The 14,348-nt window shown below is 39.2% G+C and overlaps 2 protein-coding genes across 5 annotated transcripts in view; both read left to right on the plus strand.

Moving 5' to 3' along the window:
- The first annotated feature begins 1,202 nt into the window (after positions 1-1,202).
- On the plus strand, positions 1,203-11,134 carry LOC103146561 (receptor expression-enhancing protein 5). Of its 4 annotated transcripts, none has more exons than XM_007564547.2 (6): positions 1,203-1,315; positions 1,404-1,536; positions 5,725-5,821; positions 6,387-6,525; positions 7,377-7,545; positions 10,343-11,134. In XM_007564547.2, exons 2-6 carry the CDS (start codon positions 1,422-1,424, stop codon positions 10,378-10,380), a joined length of 558 nt encoding a protein of 185 aa, XP_007564609.1. In that variant the 5' UTR covers positions 1,203-1,315; positions 1,404-1,421; the 3' UTR covers positions 10,381-11,134. The 4 variants fall into 4 exon arrangements, with proteins under 4 accessions (XP_007564609.1, XP_007564610.1, XP_007564606.1 ...); XM_007564548.2 differs by having other exon boundaries at positions 5,728-5,821; XM_007564544.2 differs by lacking the exon at positions 10,343-11,134 and adding an exon at positions 8,233-8,796.
- Positions 11,135-13,833: 2,699 nt separating this feature from the next.
- diras1b (DIRAS family, GTP-binding RAS-like 1b) overlaps positions 13,834-14,348 on the plus strand; it is a 21,127-nt gene continuing 20,612 nt past the window's right edge. Inside the window, exon 1 of the mRNA XM_007564549.2 lies at positions 13,834-14,038. The gene's annotated coding sequence lies outside the window, so the exon portion shown is untranslated. The remainder of the gene's footprint in view (positions 14,039-14,348) is intronic.

A 14,348-nucleotide genomic window follows, 5' to 3' on the forward strand; every position in this document is an offset into this window, starting at 1 on the left:
TTTTTAATCACGGCTGAACGCATTAGAAACTGCCATTCAGTTGTCAGTCTAAAAGAAAAAGAAGAATCTTTAACAGTGTTGTCACACTATACAGTGGTTATGGCCCAGCTTTGGGAAAATAACCTAAAACTGTATTAGACAAGAAGAAAACCTCTTGTCAGCCATTTTTGAAAATGTCAAATCCATTTAATACAAGATTTAGTCTGTAAAAAATTTAGCAAATCTAAAATAAAGTGTCTTCATCATTATCAAATATACAAAGATGCTAAAAGAAATAAACAAATTGCAAATCTTATGGAAGAAAACATTCTGGTAATGCTTCAAATAAGTTATTTATTCAGTAGTGCATGACCCTGTAGCAGAAACAGTAAAAGTGCATAATCTCAGAATATAGATAACATCTTTATTTCACAACAAACTTACTAGCAGCCACATCTTTGAAAAAACCTGTGACTGGTAGAGGGAATGCATTGTTATACAAAATAAAAAACTTCAAGTTTTCATTGCATTTGGAAAGTTTTGCGATCCATTCAGTAGAAAGCTCAAATTTCTCATCAATTGTTTACCCAACTGTTCACCATTGAAAAAAACTCACATCCCAGATGAGTTCCTGTGCTAACAAAAAGTTGTTAAAAAGACAAACATCTTTTAAAGAAGAGAATAAAAGATGGAGATGTAACTCTAGCAACTGGACAAAGTAAATAATCCCCCCCCCAACAATTATACAAATACAAAAAATAAATGTCATTTTCCTGCATGAAAAAAAAACACTATTTAATTTTCCGCTCCTCAGTTCAGAACAGTTCAGCATTTACATTACAATTTACATTACATACACTGATAAGGTTAGAGACATAAAAAACACAGCTTCTCACATAAACATTGAAATGTTTGCCACCCCCTGAGAGAATTATGCCCTGGCAGGGGAACATTATTAATAAATGTTGAGTTTTGTTAAATTTATTCATGTTTTTTGCCCTAACCCTAACCCTAACTTTGTGTCTTAGACAATGAGTTTATCTCTAATCTATCTTAGATGGCTTGCTTTATTGAATAATTCATCACCTCTGCGTGATGGGGCCGACGGCATCCCGCAGGGTTAATTATCTGCCTTCGGAGCCAGCAGACAAAAAAAAAAAAAAAAAAACCGTTGGATTTCATCAACTGATACACTGAACGTTACTCGGAACTGCGTTCTGATTGGTCAGCGGGGCGATTTCAAACTCCGCCTCCTCTGCGTCCTCGCAACACTCTGGGGAGCCAGCGGGCGGTTGGCATTTTTTCTGCCACTTTCCGAGCAAGTTAATAATCGAAGGTCAGTAAAAACACTTTATTTTCTTGCTTTAGAAAGTGTCAACTATCGGTCCTGGTGACATTTGCTTCGTTTGCTCCGTTGTGCACAGGCTCGAGGAAAGGCAAAAATGGCTCAGCTGAAAGATCGCTTTGTGTCGCTGCTCCACGAGAAAAACTTTGTCACAGACCAGTTGGCGGTGCTGGAACGAAAAACTGGGGTGAAGAGGGAACATATCACTTTGGGTACGTTTTCCTACTGAAGAAAACTGACGCCTGAGCTTTACCGACGCCTTTTAACACACCTAACATGTAAATGAGTTTGCTTTTTGAACAGCACTGCCCAGTAAAGGCCACTGTTATCTAATTCAGCTGATAATTCGCCTCTCCAGCTGCAACAGGCGGCCGACACTAGTGACTAACTTGCTTTATTGCCCCTTCTCAGTCTTTTATTCCAAAGTTCAATCTTTCAATCATATTGTATAATTATGCTTCTAAAACCTTTCAATCTAAATATTGCATTTAAACTGCTGGCAATGTCCCTAATGCTCTAACAGCTGGCCGCAGGGGTATTTTTATCCGTCCTAAAATACCAACTGCAGGGCAGAAATGGAAGGGGATATCCTGGGATGACATTCAGCTACAAGCTCCTCCACCCATTAGCTTTCTGGGAGTTGTGTTTTGACAGAGCTCCATTGAATCAATATGCGCAGCAGAAGTCAATATATTATGCCGACCAGACACCATAGTCGAGTTCTTTGTCTGCAGCTGCAGGAAATGTGTCAACCAGCGTGACCTACATTCAGAGCCACCAGTTTTATTCAAATATTATCAAATAAGGTGGGAGTTCACAAAAAAAGTGCACAGGTATGAATTCAAATAGCCAGATTTGAAGTCCTAGCTAATCTGAATTGTAGAGGTTGCATGAGGGTTTAAATTGCATTATTTTCTACAGAAGTTTAAAGCATGTTGGCAAATTTAGTTTTGTAATTGTACAAACTGGAGCAACACCCCTTCTAGGACAGTAAAATTACTTAAGAGACTACACATGTACAGAAAATTTTTTCCCAATTACCTCACATGTTGGCAATGATCTGTTTATGAAAGCCAGATTGGGCACATAAAAGTATTTTTGCCATCTTAGGAACTTTATATCTGTGTCGGTGCGCTCACCACATGGCATGCGTGCGCGTGTAGCCACAAAGAAACAGGAAGTGAGAATCAGACCGCACTCCAACTGAATCACTTTGTTGGTTATCGGAGCTGCTTTATGTTCCCTAATAATGAAGAACCAAGTCATATGCTGTTCAAAACCAGCTATTTGTTGCATCTTTGTGTTGAATATGTCTAGACCAAGCTTTACAGTTAAAATAAAGAGTTTCTAAACATCTAATTGTGCCATATTTAAAGCACTTCTGTGTCATCAGAACTAAAATGTTTAATAATGTTTTGAGCTACAGGAATCAGTCATTTTATCTGTCACTTTTAAGTTGTCAACATCCCTTTTTAGGATTGACAGAGTGAAAATGGATGAAATGGACCTGGATTAGATCTGATGATATCAGGCTAACAGCTGCATTTTGTATCACTTCATTTTCACACTTTGCTCTCGGGCAATAAACGCTTTTCCATTAAGTAAATGTCTGTAAAGGCTTGTAGATCATCAATTACTGCGGCCAGATGAGAGATGATAAACTGTTGCTCTTATCTAAAGCAAACCATTATGATAAACATGGCATTAATATTTAAATGCCGCACTTAGGGCAAGATTTCACTGCATATGTAAAATGACGTTGGATGATTGTTGCGAGAGTTCAGGAAACCGTTATAGTACAATTGCTTTGTGATCATATAACACAAACGATTTTAAGAGGATTTTTTATTTTTTTCAGTTTAGTTGCTAAATGGCAGATTTATATTGTGACTCAAAAACGGTAAAATAGCTTTTAGGAAGCCTTCTGTGACATGCATGCTAAGCTAGAGCCACAGTGCTACGCTCCATCAGGCTTGATGGATTTTTTTTTTTATTTCACATTCTTTACCTGTTCATCTATTTCAGATTATATTCAGCCCTTTATGGCCTTTTTACTCTAACTTGGTGGTTATAGCATTCCAGGAATGTGTTACTGATAAAGATATAAATTCACATGAGTTTCTTCCATAGCTCTCACCTAACTGGCTCATAAAACAATCATCATTGTACTCTCAGCTTGTCACTAACCTTTGTTTAGAAAAGGATAAAATACAGCTGAGTGGCACTGTTTTGTCCTGCTAGCAGAAATGCCTCATTGGCTTCCCTGTTGAGCTGCGAGATCTTTCACTCGATACACTGGGAACACTTTGGACTTATGACATGGACACTGATAAGGACTGATATCTTCTTAGCTTCTGTCCTGCTATAGTATTTTCCCCTTCATCGTGTCCAATCAGAAGAAAAAGATATTAGAAAGCAGTGAAGCACTGCATCTTCACTTTAGTAATTAGAGGTGTGAAGATAAATGTACTGAGAGTCTTCTCTACCGAGTCTGCAGCCAAATCTTTGACAGTTGGTACCCTTTATTTTCCAACGTCATGTTTTTATAGCTTGTTTTAAACCGTCATTTTGGGGTTTGGGCCTATTTTTTGTTGTTGTTTTGCTGAGCTGCAAATTTCTCTGTCGTTTAAGATCTTAATCTAAATTTAAGGTTTAATGAAAGATGTACCAATTTGTGTGCCCAATATCTGATCTACGAGTTTTTGTAAAGCTTTGACCACTCGACAAATTTGAGCCATTTCCAAATTCCGAGATCCATAATCGAGACTGTTCAGAATATGTCTTGATGCCGTAGTTTCCGAACTATTGCACACAAATCGACACACTGTAAACCACACCCACTAACTTTGGAAAGAAAAATGCAGCAGTCCAGTTCACCATTTTAAACATCAGTGTGTATCCTCTAAAGCAAGGGTGTTTCTCAAAGTCCCACTAATAACTTGATTGTTTTGTTCAGATATGCATTTATAAAGAACTGCAGGACACTGTAGCTTTTCCATTTGTACCCTGAGAATGCAGACTTGCTTAACTCAATAATTTCTGAAAGGCTGCCATTATTGCCAAGTCCAGGACTTTCCGTTCCAGGCAAAGTCAGAAAAGTCAGAGCAATAAAATGGAGCTGCCTTTCTTGACTGCAGATGCATTCCTTCCTGGTTATCTGCTAAAAATGGCTCAGAGTAAAACTCAGTCCTTTGCCCAATTTGATGAAATGCCTCAAAGCTGGCACAAATTACTTTTTGTTGGACTTTGCATTCCTAAAACAGTGAGTGAACCAAAAGTACCAAAAAGGCAAAAGAGAAACATGCTAGAAAAACAAATTACACCATCCCCCTGACGACCCTGCGAGAAAAATGTTTATACGACGGATGAAGATGGCATTTGCTGTGAATCGATGCCGTATGAATAAACCGAGATAAAGTCCAACCGAATTGACTCATTCCACACGGCTGTGTAAATGTTTCTGCTTTTTCTCATGAACATCAACAACAACAACAACAAAAAACTCCAGCTGCTTTTTTTTCACTGAATAAATCTGTTTGGTTCCTGTAGACCGGAGTTCTGACTTTCCACCCTTTGTTTTGGGCTTCATCTTTGTCACAAAGATGTCCATCCTGGTATTTGTGTAGATATTTGTTTATGAACTGCAACAAACAAATGAGATGTAAAGAGCAGCCAATCGGATCAGAGCCATTAAAAACAAGAAGCCGCCGCCCAAGGTAAAGGCCTCCGAACCAAAAAAAAGAAAACGTTGGCCGTAACAAAAAGGTTGGGTGGTGTTGTTTTTTTTTTTTTAATAGACCAGGCAGTTTTAGTTCTAGATTTATTTAGAAGTATCAAAATAAAAGCATCGTTTTAAATCATAACAATCGCAAGCATAAGATGAGGCACCATTGGAGAAACCAGCCAGTTATGATAGAGAAGTATCTTGGAGGTTTTTATATGTAATTGTACTTTTAATGACAGTTTTACCTCGACGTTTATAATTAGACACAAGGTTTTAGGTTTGAATACGTCACTGTGGTATGAGCCCATCGTGAGATGTTTAATTTTACATGCCGCATTGTAGAGACATGAAACTATAAAGCACTCCAGAAGAACACAGCATTTTCTGCTAAAATGATTAGAATTTGAATTGCTGATTAAAAATAATAAATGTAACTTTTAAAAGCCCACTGCCTTGAAATTTTCTTCGAACACGGATTGCTTACATTTTGGATGCAGAGTCAGACATTGGTGAGCTTTGAAAAGAGCGGTAGACGTTTTGTGTTTTCGCTTTAGTTCGGTCCTGGTTTCTGTTGGTCTCCCGTCCCGTGATGATACTTTTTCACAGTGTTTGTATTATAACTGGATATCCTCTCCTCCCTCATGCCCCGCCCTATGCTCTCATCTTTCTCATTTAGCAGTTGCTTTCTGTTTCATCGTGCTCTACCTCCTGTTTGGATACGGAGCCTCACTGCTCTGCAACCTGATTGGATTCGTCTACCCAGCATATTTCTCGTACGTATACCGTCAGCTTCACGTTCGTGTCAGAGCGGCTCACCACTAGCTCTTACAGATTCTTCTCTTCATAAATAAAGCCCGTCCAAATGTTTTGCTTGTCCTAATGTTTGGTTGTAAAACAGACCTTTCCTGTTTGGCTCACATTGTATCTGTGCACAAGTGTTTATATCTGAAAGAACTGTAAGAAATGCATGACTTGTTGACTTTTTAATTCCATTTTCATGAATTCATGCTTTGTATGCCAATAATGTATTCAGCCCGTTTGTCGAGTTTCGCTGCAGTCGACGCCCACACCTGAGACACATGATAGTACTCAAAATCCCAAAGGTCAAAGTGTTAGAAGCATCAAAATGACTAGAAATGTAAGGATAAATTCAACTTACAACATAACTATAGCACTTCCTGACAATAGACCAGCTGGGTTTACAGCTGAAAGTGTTACTTTATATATTTATTTGCAGCACTTCACTAAGCTTTTCACCATGTAAATCTCGTGGGTTTGTATAAAAAGTACCACATACCGGGTTAGAAGCATCTCCCTGTTTTCCTCCTGTTTCCTCAGCATCAAGGCCATTGAGAGCACCAACAAGGACGACGACACCCAGTGGCTCACCTACTGGGTTGTTTATGGCGTTTTCAGCATTGTCGAGGCCTTCTCTGACATCTTCCTCTCCTGGTTCCCCTTTTACTATGCTGGGAAAGTAAGTCGATGCATGTCATGTCTCTCACATAAAACGCACACATGGATTTGTGAGCTGCGCTCTGAGGTCACAACCTTTGTTCTGTTAGAAAGTGTGAAGCATTAGCTATTTTTGAGCCCTTATTGTTGGGGGTGGGGGGGACATCTAATTTCTGGAATCAATAAACGGAGAGATGCTATTTTCTGAACAGACGATAATGCAATTTAATAAACCTTAAAGGTAAGCAAACCCTTGGACACATGTTCCAGCAGCATTTTTTTTTTAATGAGAAATTCAGGGTTATATTCTGTTTTTACAGTACAGAGTAACGCTTTACTATTAGCTCTTGAGCTCATTGAGAGGATTATTTTGCACAACTCCTTTTAATTTTCACAGATTAAAGGTAATTCCTTCTTGTTCTGGAATTTCTAAGACTGTTAATCCCATGTCGCTATGGAAACTGTAACTTCGAAAACATTATTTAGAGGTGTGTGGGATTGTATAATTAAAATATTCTGATTTATATGGTCTTAGTCTTATTTTAAAATGTGTTCTAATTTATCAGTTCCTTGAAATAAGTAAACAATTGATTCTTATCTACCTTCATCTCGGAGAGAACAGCTTCAGGACTTTCTACAAAGTTCAAAACTTTAGTAGAAACGTTCACCAACTTCCTGAATATGCAAGTCTGAATTCTGCTGTTGAGGTTGATGGAGAAGATGCCAAGTACAAAGTTTGCAAACGCTGCCCTCTTGTGGATAGTTTGTATAAAAGCACTTTTAGGAACTAAATCTGTTGTGGGGGAGGGGAAAAAAAAAGCACACGGAGGAAAGGCTACGGTTTATCTAAGATCTTTTCTGCCGTCTCCACAGTGTACGTTCCTGATCTGGTGTATGTCTCCGGTGAAGTGGAACGGCTCCGACATGTTGTACACGCGGGTGATCCGGCCTTACTTCCTGAAACACCAGAACGTCATGGACAACATCGTCAGTGATCTAAGTTCCAAGGCCAAGGACCTCAAGGACACTGTGACAAAGGAGGGTGAGTTACTAATTACTCACACATGTTGCTACCACGTCTCGATAAATTATAATGCCATCAAAGGTGATTTATTTTAATAGTTGTTATATAGAGCTTTACACAATGGGTTTGTCTGTTAAGATTGTTATAAACAGATTCCATATTTCAGTTTCTCAGAAAATTATATTAAGACCAATATAAAGACATTTGACCCCTTTCCAGCGAACATTCATTGATGGCAGAGTAAACCACAGGAAGAAGCTTCCTGTTCAGAGTACTCTATCCAAGCATATTAATAGAAACTTGAGTGGAAGGAAAACGGTTTAAAGCAGAAACGATAACCACAGTTTAAGACGGAAGAAAAGCCTGTTTGAGAGTTTTTGGGAGATTGACGAAGTCCGAAGGAGGAAAAAGGGACAGGACCATTTCTCAGTGGTCCAACGTCCTCTTTTCCTGTTAAAGAAAATTTTACATTTCATTTGGAAACCAAACTACCAGTTTCTGGAGGAACAGTGGAGAAGCTCAAAATCCAAGTTGCTCGAGGTCCATTGTGAAGTTTCCACAGTCTGTGACGATTCGAGGAGCCGTGGTGGTCTGCTGTGTCTTTATCAAGTCCAACAGCAACGCAACCTTCTTATGGGAACTTTTTAGAGCTTCATGCCTCGCCCTGCTGACCACTTTTATGATCCGGATTTCATTTTTCTGCAGAACTTGGCACCTGGTCCATCAGCCATAAAGACCCATACCTGGTTTAATGACCATGGTGTCACTGCTTGATTGGCCAGCAAGCTTGCCTTGCCTGACCCGAACCCCAAAGAGAATCTGTGGCATATCAAGAGGAAAATGGAGAGACCAGAGGCAGAAATGTGGACGACCTGAAAGTTGCTGTTACACCGAGTTGGGCTTCCTTTACATCACAGAGGCAGATCATCTCCATGCCGCGCTGCATTAATGCAGTAGATCATCTCCCCCCCCACACACACACAAAATACTTTTATTTCTATATAAAAATAGGAAGAAATGGGTTTCCTGTCAGTAACAAATTAATCCTATTGTAGTTTTTTTTATTGTTTTTAGTTGTAAACATTAAATGTTACCCCTCCCAGACCAAAAAACACACATCCATCCATGTTTGCACTGAACTCCACCCTGGATCTGCATGACATGGCTCGATCCTGCTTAGCACGCTTGACGGTGTTCAGCAGCAGTTAGTAGAAGATGAGAAGGATTGTGGTAGTTAATATGCTGCCTAGAAAAATAATAGTCAGGTTTTCAAAAAAGAGAGAGATGGGGAAAAAATATGTCAATTTGTAACCCAGTTTTACTTTGAGAGGTGGGTAGACTGTGAGATTATCAGTCATGTAGCATAGTTAGAATTTGAACAACACTGTGTTCAGTGACAAGCTAGTTAGCATCATTCCAGGGAATCTGTAGGGATTTCTCTGTCTCTTTGCTCTATTTACAATTCCACAACAAAAACAATATATTTATTACTGACAGAAATTCAAACAATATTTATAAAATGATAATAAACAGCCTCCTGTCCAAACTGGAGCCAGTCTGGACAGTCCTACCTTAGCATGCGCTTAAAGTACAGATATTGGCCGCCACGGTTAAGTGAAATTAAAGCTGCAGTATGTAACTTTAATATTTTTATTTTTATTTTTTACACATTTGTTAAAACTGTTAAAACTCTCAATATGTTGTGAACATATTGTACTAGACTTAATCTGCGAGAAATTTTATTTCCTCTGCCTTTTCCCAGTGCTATCTAGAAACAACCAATCAGAGGCAGGAGGTGGGTTTTAGCGCTGTCAATCACAATCTCATGTGGCTGCTCACCCCTTGCTCTGCTATGCTGTAGCTAGCATATCCTGTTTTGAATGCTCAGTTTAGTTAGCATAGCTACCATTGACGGCAGGTAAACGGTTTTCCTGCTAAATGTGCTAATATGCCATTAGCACATTTAGCAGAGTGAATGAAGTTGATTGACAGCACTAAGACCCTCCTCCTGGTTCTGATTGGTTGTTTTTGGGGCGAACGGTGCATTTCTGCAGATGGCAACAGTAGCCCTGGACGGAGGTGGAGGAAATCAATCTTTAACAGATTATCTTTTTCATAGCAAAATGTCATGAAATGGTGACGGCTTTAACACGTATGGGGGGGGAAAAAACATTTTTATTAGTTTTATGAACAAAATGCAACTATATAGCTTTTTTTTTTATAAGTCTTGATTACTTTATGTATATTTTGCACATTGCCTGTGAGTGTTGCTGTTGGGGAGAGACCTTTCAGTATGCAGACTGCATGTAAAATTCACTAGCAGTAATTATTGTTCTAGCATCACTATTGGACCAAAGAGGTTTTAGAATTATGACTTTTGATGGGTCAGAGACTCAAATTGTACCAGCGGCTGCACGGGAGGGGGGACCAATTTAACTTTTTTTTTTTTTGTCATGGGGCCCAAAATGTCTGGCAGCGCCCCTGTAGCACAGTACCTTGACCTACTTTCCAGTAGGCTGACATTTTATATATATATATTTCTTTTATATTGGTCTTGTGTAAAGTTCTGATTCTCTGAAACTGAATTTCTTTGTTTTTTTACTTATAAGATGTAATCCATAATAATGAAAATGAAGAAAAATAAACTCTTGGAGGAAAAGGAAAAGGAATCAGTGACTCTTTTTTTATTATTGAATAAGGAAATGTTAATGAGATGTTGACTTATTTACATGTATGTTTTTATGTGTATACTGTACACTAACATGTTACACAGTGGACTGTAAACTCTTGCAATTTTTCTTTCTTTTTGTTCTAGCTGTCCACCAAGCTTTCAGCCATGACAAGGATAAGTGAGAAGCACAGAGGAAAACCTAGTGTGTGTGTGAGTGTGTGTGAACGTCACCTTTTTCCGTGGTCCTCTTGTGAAGATGGATGACTAACCGCCCTGCTCTTCGTGGAGTCCGTGCCTTTCCTCCTGTGAAAACAAATAAAATATTGCGCATCGACGTCAGTTTACTGCTATCGGTACGTTGAAGACGGTCAATGAAGCTGTGACCTTTTTTTTTTTGTGATCTGTTATGAAGACGTTTATTGAAGAATCATCTGATTTACTTGTGGGTAGCTGTGATTATAATTATTTTTTGGGCAGAAGACTAATAAATTACACTACATTCAAGCTTGGAATTAAAGTAGATCTACATTCGTATTGAGGTTTGATTAGGAAATAAACCCAGTGGTAAATCAACACCGTCTCAGGAACTTTTGAAGATCTTCTCTGCTTGTTGGTGTAAAGGCTCGTTGCCCTAAAATATATTTATAGACCGACTGTTGCGTTGATAATCATGTCATCTGTCTCCTTTCTCTCCTTCATGTGCCAGACTGATCTCGGTCTGAGATATTGGGAACATTCCCAAGCTCTGACATTAACTGGAAACCTTCTGTCTTTTAAAATGTCTTAATTTATTCTCTCTCGATGATTTAAAGAAATAAAACTGGAACACCGATGAGCTGAAACTCTGCGTGTGGTTTTACTTTCGCACTCGGTCTGCCTCATTCTATGTCTGTACCACACTGTGTGTAATTTGGACCTAGTAAAATCCCATTTCACAAAGTTCATGCTCTGCTGCTTTCCTGTAATCGTCTTTCTTTTTTTTTTTAAAGCAGCGCTGGGTGTTGGGTATTCCACTCTTCCTCCCCTGTCAGTATTTTTTCCTCATGTTGTTGTGGGAAATCTAGTATCCTATCATTCAGTCCACCTAACTGCCCATGCATTCATTTCTGCTTTGCCCTGCGTTCATGGTTGAGGGGCCTCAAAAGAAAGACGGTTTGTGTTTGTGCGCTGGGTGTAACGTTGAGAAACGGTGGACAGTCGGTCGGCACCAGAGGGAATGCAGGGCACCCATCTGGAAGTTGTTTCTGTGAGGATGTCTTTGTGTTTGGTGTGTTTGCTTTCAGTCTCGTAATTGATTTAGTGGAGGGAAAAAATACCCAGAAACGAATAACTACTTGGTAATCTGTATGACGCTGTCTGGAAAACAATGAATTTGAAATATTTCCCAGTTTTTACAGAAACGTTGAGACTGAATAACGTTTTGTACTTCCAGAAATCAAGCACCTGAGTCCGTTTATGTCCTCATTCATCCATTTCTATGTCCAGCTGTCAGTCTGGCCATCCATTTGTCTATCCATCGATGCATCGGGTTGTCGGTCATCTGTCAGTCCAGCCTTCTATTTGCTTATTTTTGCAGGTTCCACATTTATAGGCAGACTACTCTAGGAATAGCTGCAGTGATGTTATTAAACTTGTTTATTTATACTAAAATATGACTAAACACGACTGAGAATCATGAACATTTCCTACAAAATGCAGTAGGAGTCTGCCTAAAGATTGAAGTGTTTAACTTAAAATGTTTTTTTTCCCCCACTTGTCAACCTTCTCCATAAATTTTCAACTGATAAATCCTAATGCACATATCGATCCTCTAAAAGTACACAGAAGTTGATAGCTGTTAGAAAATGACCAAAAAAGAAACAACTTTATGAGATTTCTTCTCCGTATCGACTTATCTGACGTATCTGAAAAGCTGTGAAGCAAAAACTCCTAAAAGTCATCCAGCTTCACTGAAGACCTAAAATCATCAAATTAAGTGTGGAAAATGGAAGAAAAAGTTTACACCCCGGGTAGTTCCCCTTTTCGCCGACAGAGGGAGACAAACTCAATGCGGAGCAGGTACAGAGCTGGTGAGTCATACAGGGAGGCTGTTCCGTCCACCCGGCAGACCAGAGAACCGGGTCTGGGAGGAAAGGTCCGTGGCCTTGTTTCAGCACCAGAGAGACGATAGGAAACATTTAAATCTGTCTGATGGCAGGAGGGAGATTCAGGACACGCCAGGGTAAATAATTTGTATTCCGGTTGCGTTTGAGTGTCGTCACTCAGCCGACAGCTCACTTCCTGGTACATCGTGTTTGGATCTGTCATCACATCATTAATTCTTTCCACTGCGTGTTTTCTCACCTTATTAATATGTATAATGTGCTGCATTCATGAAGTCCTTGAGCCTTAGGAGATGAATAGATGTCGCTATCCATGGTGCTGATCTGCTTTCACGGCAGTTTTGTGGATATATTTAATAAAATCTATAGCTATATATATTTTTTTCTTTTCATTCAGTTCTAATCACATTTTCATACAAAAAACACTTCCTTTCACCATTTGATCTAAGAGGTTTCTACTCAATTTCTAGAATTTCTTACACCAGAGAAACTTTCTTGAGTGCTAGTGGTCCTTTTTCAAGACACAACATTGAATTTGAATAAGATGGATTTAATTAAAATGCACACCAGTGGTCCAATAGAACTTCCTAAGTTGTACAGTATTTACAGCGTTCTTCAGAAACAACTGGACCAGCATCCCCAACCAGATCAGTCACTGTTTTAGAAAGAAATTACATTTCCACAGGTTGAACAACAGAATGATATAGAACGATGCTGTAGTGTAATATTGCACTTTGAATAGATCATATATAAATCTAATCCATTTCCAATTGATTGAAGAAAACGGGGTGTTTCTACAGCGTCAGACTTACTTGTATCATATCAGTAGTTATGAATAAATTTGAAATACACCAAAGTACTTTATGCAGCCTACAAGAAATACTAATGACTCATGTGAACATAATTGTTATGTTGTGGTCACAGATGGTTGTGTTTTGGCTTCATGTAGTCCGGTCAGGACCAGAACATGTCGACATCATAACTTAAAGACGTGAAGCAGTTCTCAGGAACATTTATACAACTGGATAGTATTTAAATGACTTGCAGGAAAGATCAGTGTTTAAATTTACACGGTGCATATTTGAGTTTTTAAAGAAAAATACAGATGTAAGTCAAACAACATAATATACTTTTCAACTGAAAGATAACAATTATGATTAAATTTCCTTTTATTTTTGAAAAATGTACTTGGCCATTTTTTTATTTTTATTTTTATTTTTATTTTTACCGCCCCAATATATTTTTGGTGATGATCTCCAAGCTTTGGACATTTTCCTTGATCTTTAACTCTCTCTACAGATTCTCAAAGTCGGACCTCTCCAACATCTTCATATTACATCCGGTCAGGTGAAATATGTTAGTAGAAAATATCTTAATAACACTTTAAATAAAAATCTGCAACGAATATGAATGAATCCTCTGCTTGACTGCCTTTTTTTTTTCGCCTACAGACTAGGGAGCGGGGATAGCACCTCCCTCGTCCTATCTGCTGGAGAAAGAGAGAGGGGGGCAGAGAGACTGAGATTGCGTGTGCGTGCTCCTCCGTGTGTGCGTGAGTGTGTGTGAGAGAAGAGAGTGTGAGTGTGTCGGCGGTGCTGGGAATCGGACGACATGAGCTCTACATGAGTCGTGTAAAAAAAATATGCTTTAAGACGCTCTCGGCGTTTGCGTTTGACCCCTCCGAACCGAGGACGAGCCTAAAGCGGAGCCGTGCGCATTAAAGATCCATCACGACCAGGTATGGGAGCTGCTCGCTCTTCGCCGCCTCTTCTTTTTTTCTTTTTTTTTCTTTTTTTACGCGCAGATATTAGATGTTGGTATTTGGTGGCTGTTGTAGCCGCGGTGCTTTTCTGCTCGCTGTTTGTGCGCACCAGGACTCCCGCGGTTCTCCTCCGATGTATTCACACCGTCGCCGTCGGTTTTTTGTTTTTTTTTTTTTCGTTTTTTTTTTTTTCTCCTCCACATCGACGTCCTACCACGAGTCGGAAATCTCGATCGTGTTCATTCTATAGCCGCCGCTGCCCATATGCCCGCACAGCCATATTGAA

Source organism: Poecilia formosa, unplaced genomic scaffold, assembly GCF_000485575.1.
Source record: "Poecilia formosa unplaced genomic scaffold, Poecilia_formosa-5.1.2 Scaffold160, whole genome shotgun sequence".
Lineage (NCBI taxonomy): Eukaryota > Metazoa > Chordata > Actinopteri > Cyprinodontiformes > Poeciliidae > Poecilia > Poecilia formosa.

What these genes read in the sequence shown, in the direction of transcription:
- LOC103146561 (XM_007564544.2), top strand. Translation starts at nt 1,422, where the DNA reads ATGGCTCAGCTGAAAGATCGCTTTGTGTCGCTGCTCCACGAGAAAAAC. An exon ending in GTCTACCCAGCATATTTCTC is followed by an intron (nt 5,822 to 6,386) that starts GTACGTATACCG and finishes CTGTTTCCTCAG; the next exon opens with CATCAAGGCCATTGAGAGCA. An exon ending in CCTTTTACTATGCTGGGAAA is followed by an intron (nt 6,526 to 7,376) that starts GTAAGTCGATGC and finishes CCGTCTCCACAG; the next exon opens with TGTACGTTCCTGATCTGGTG.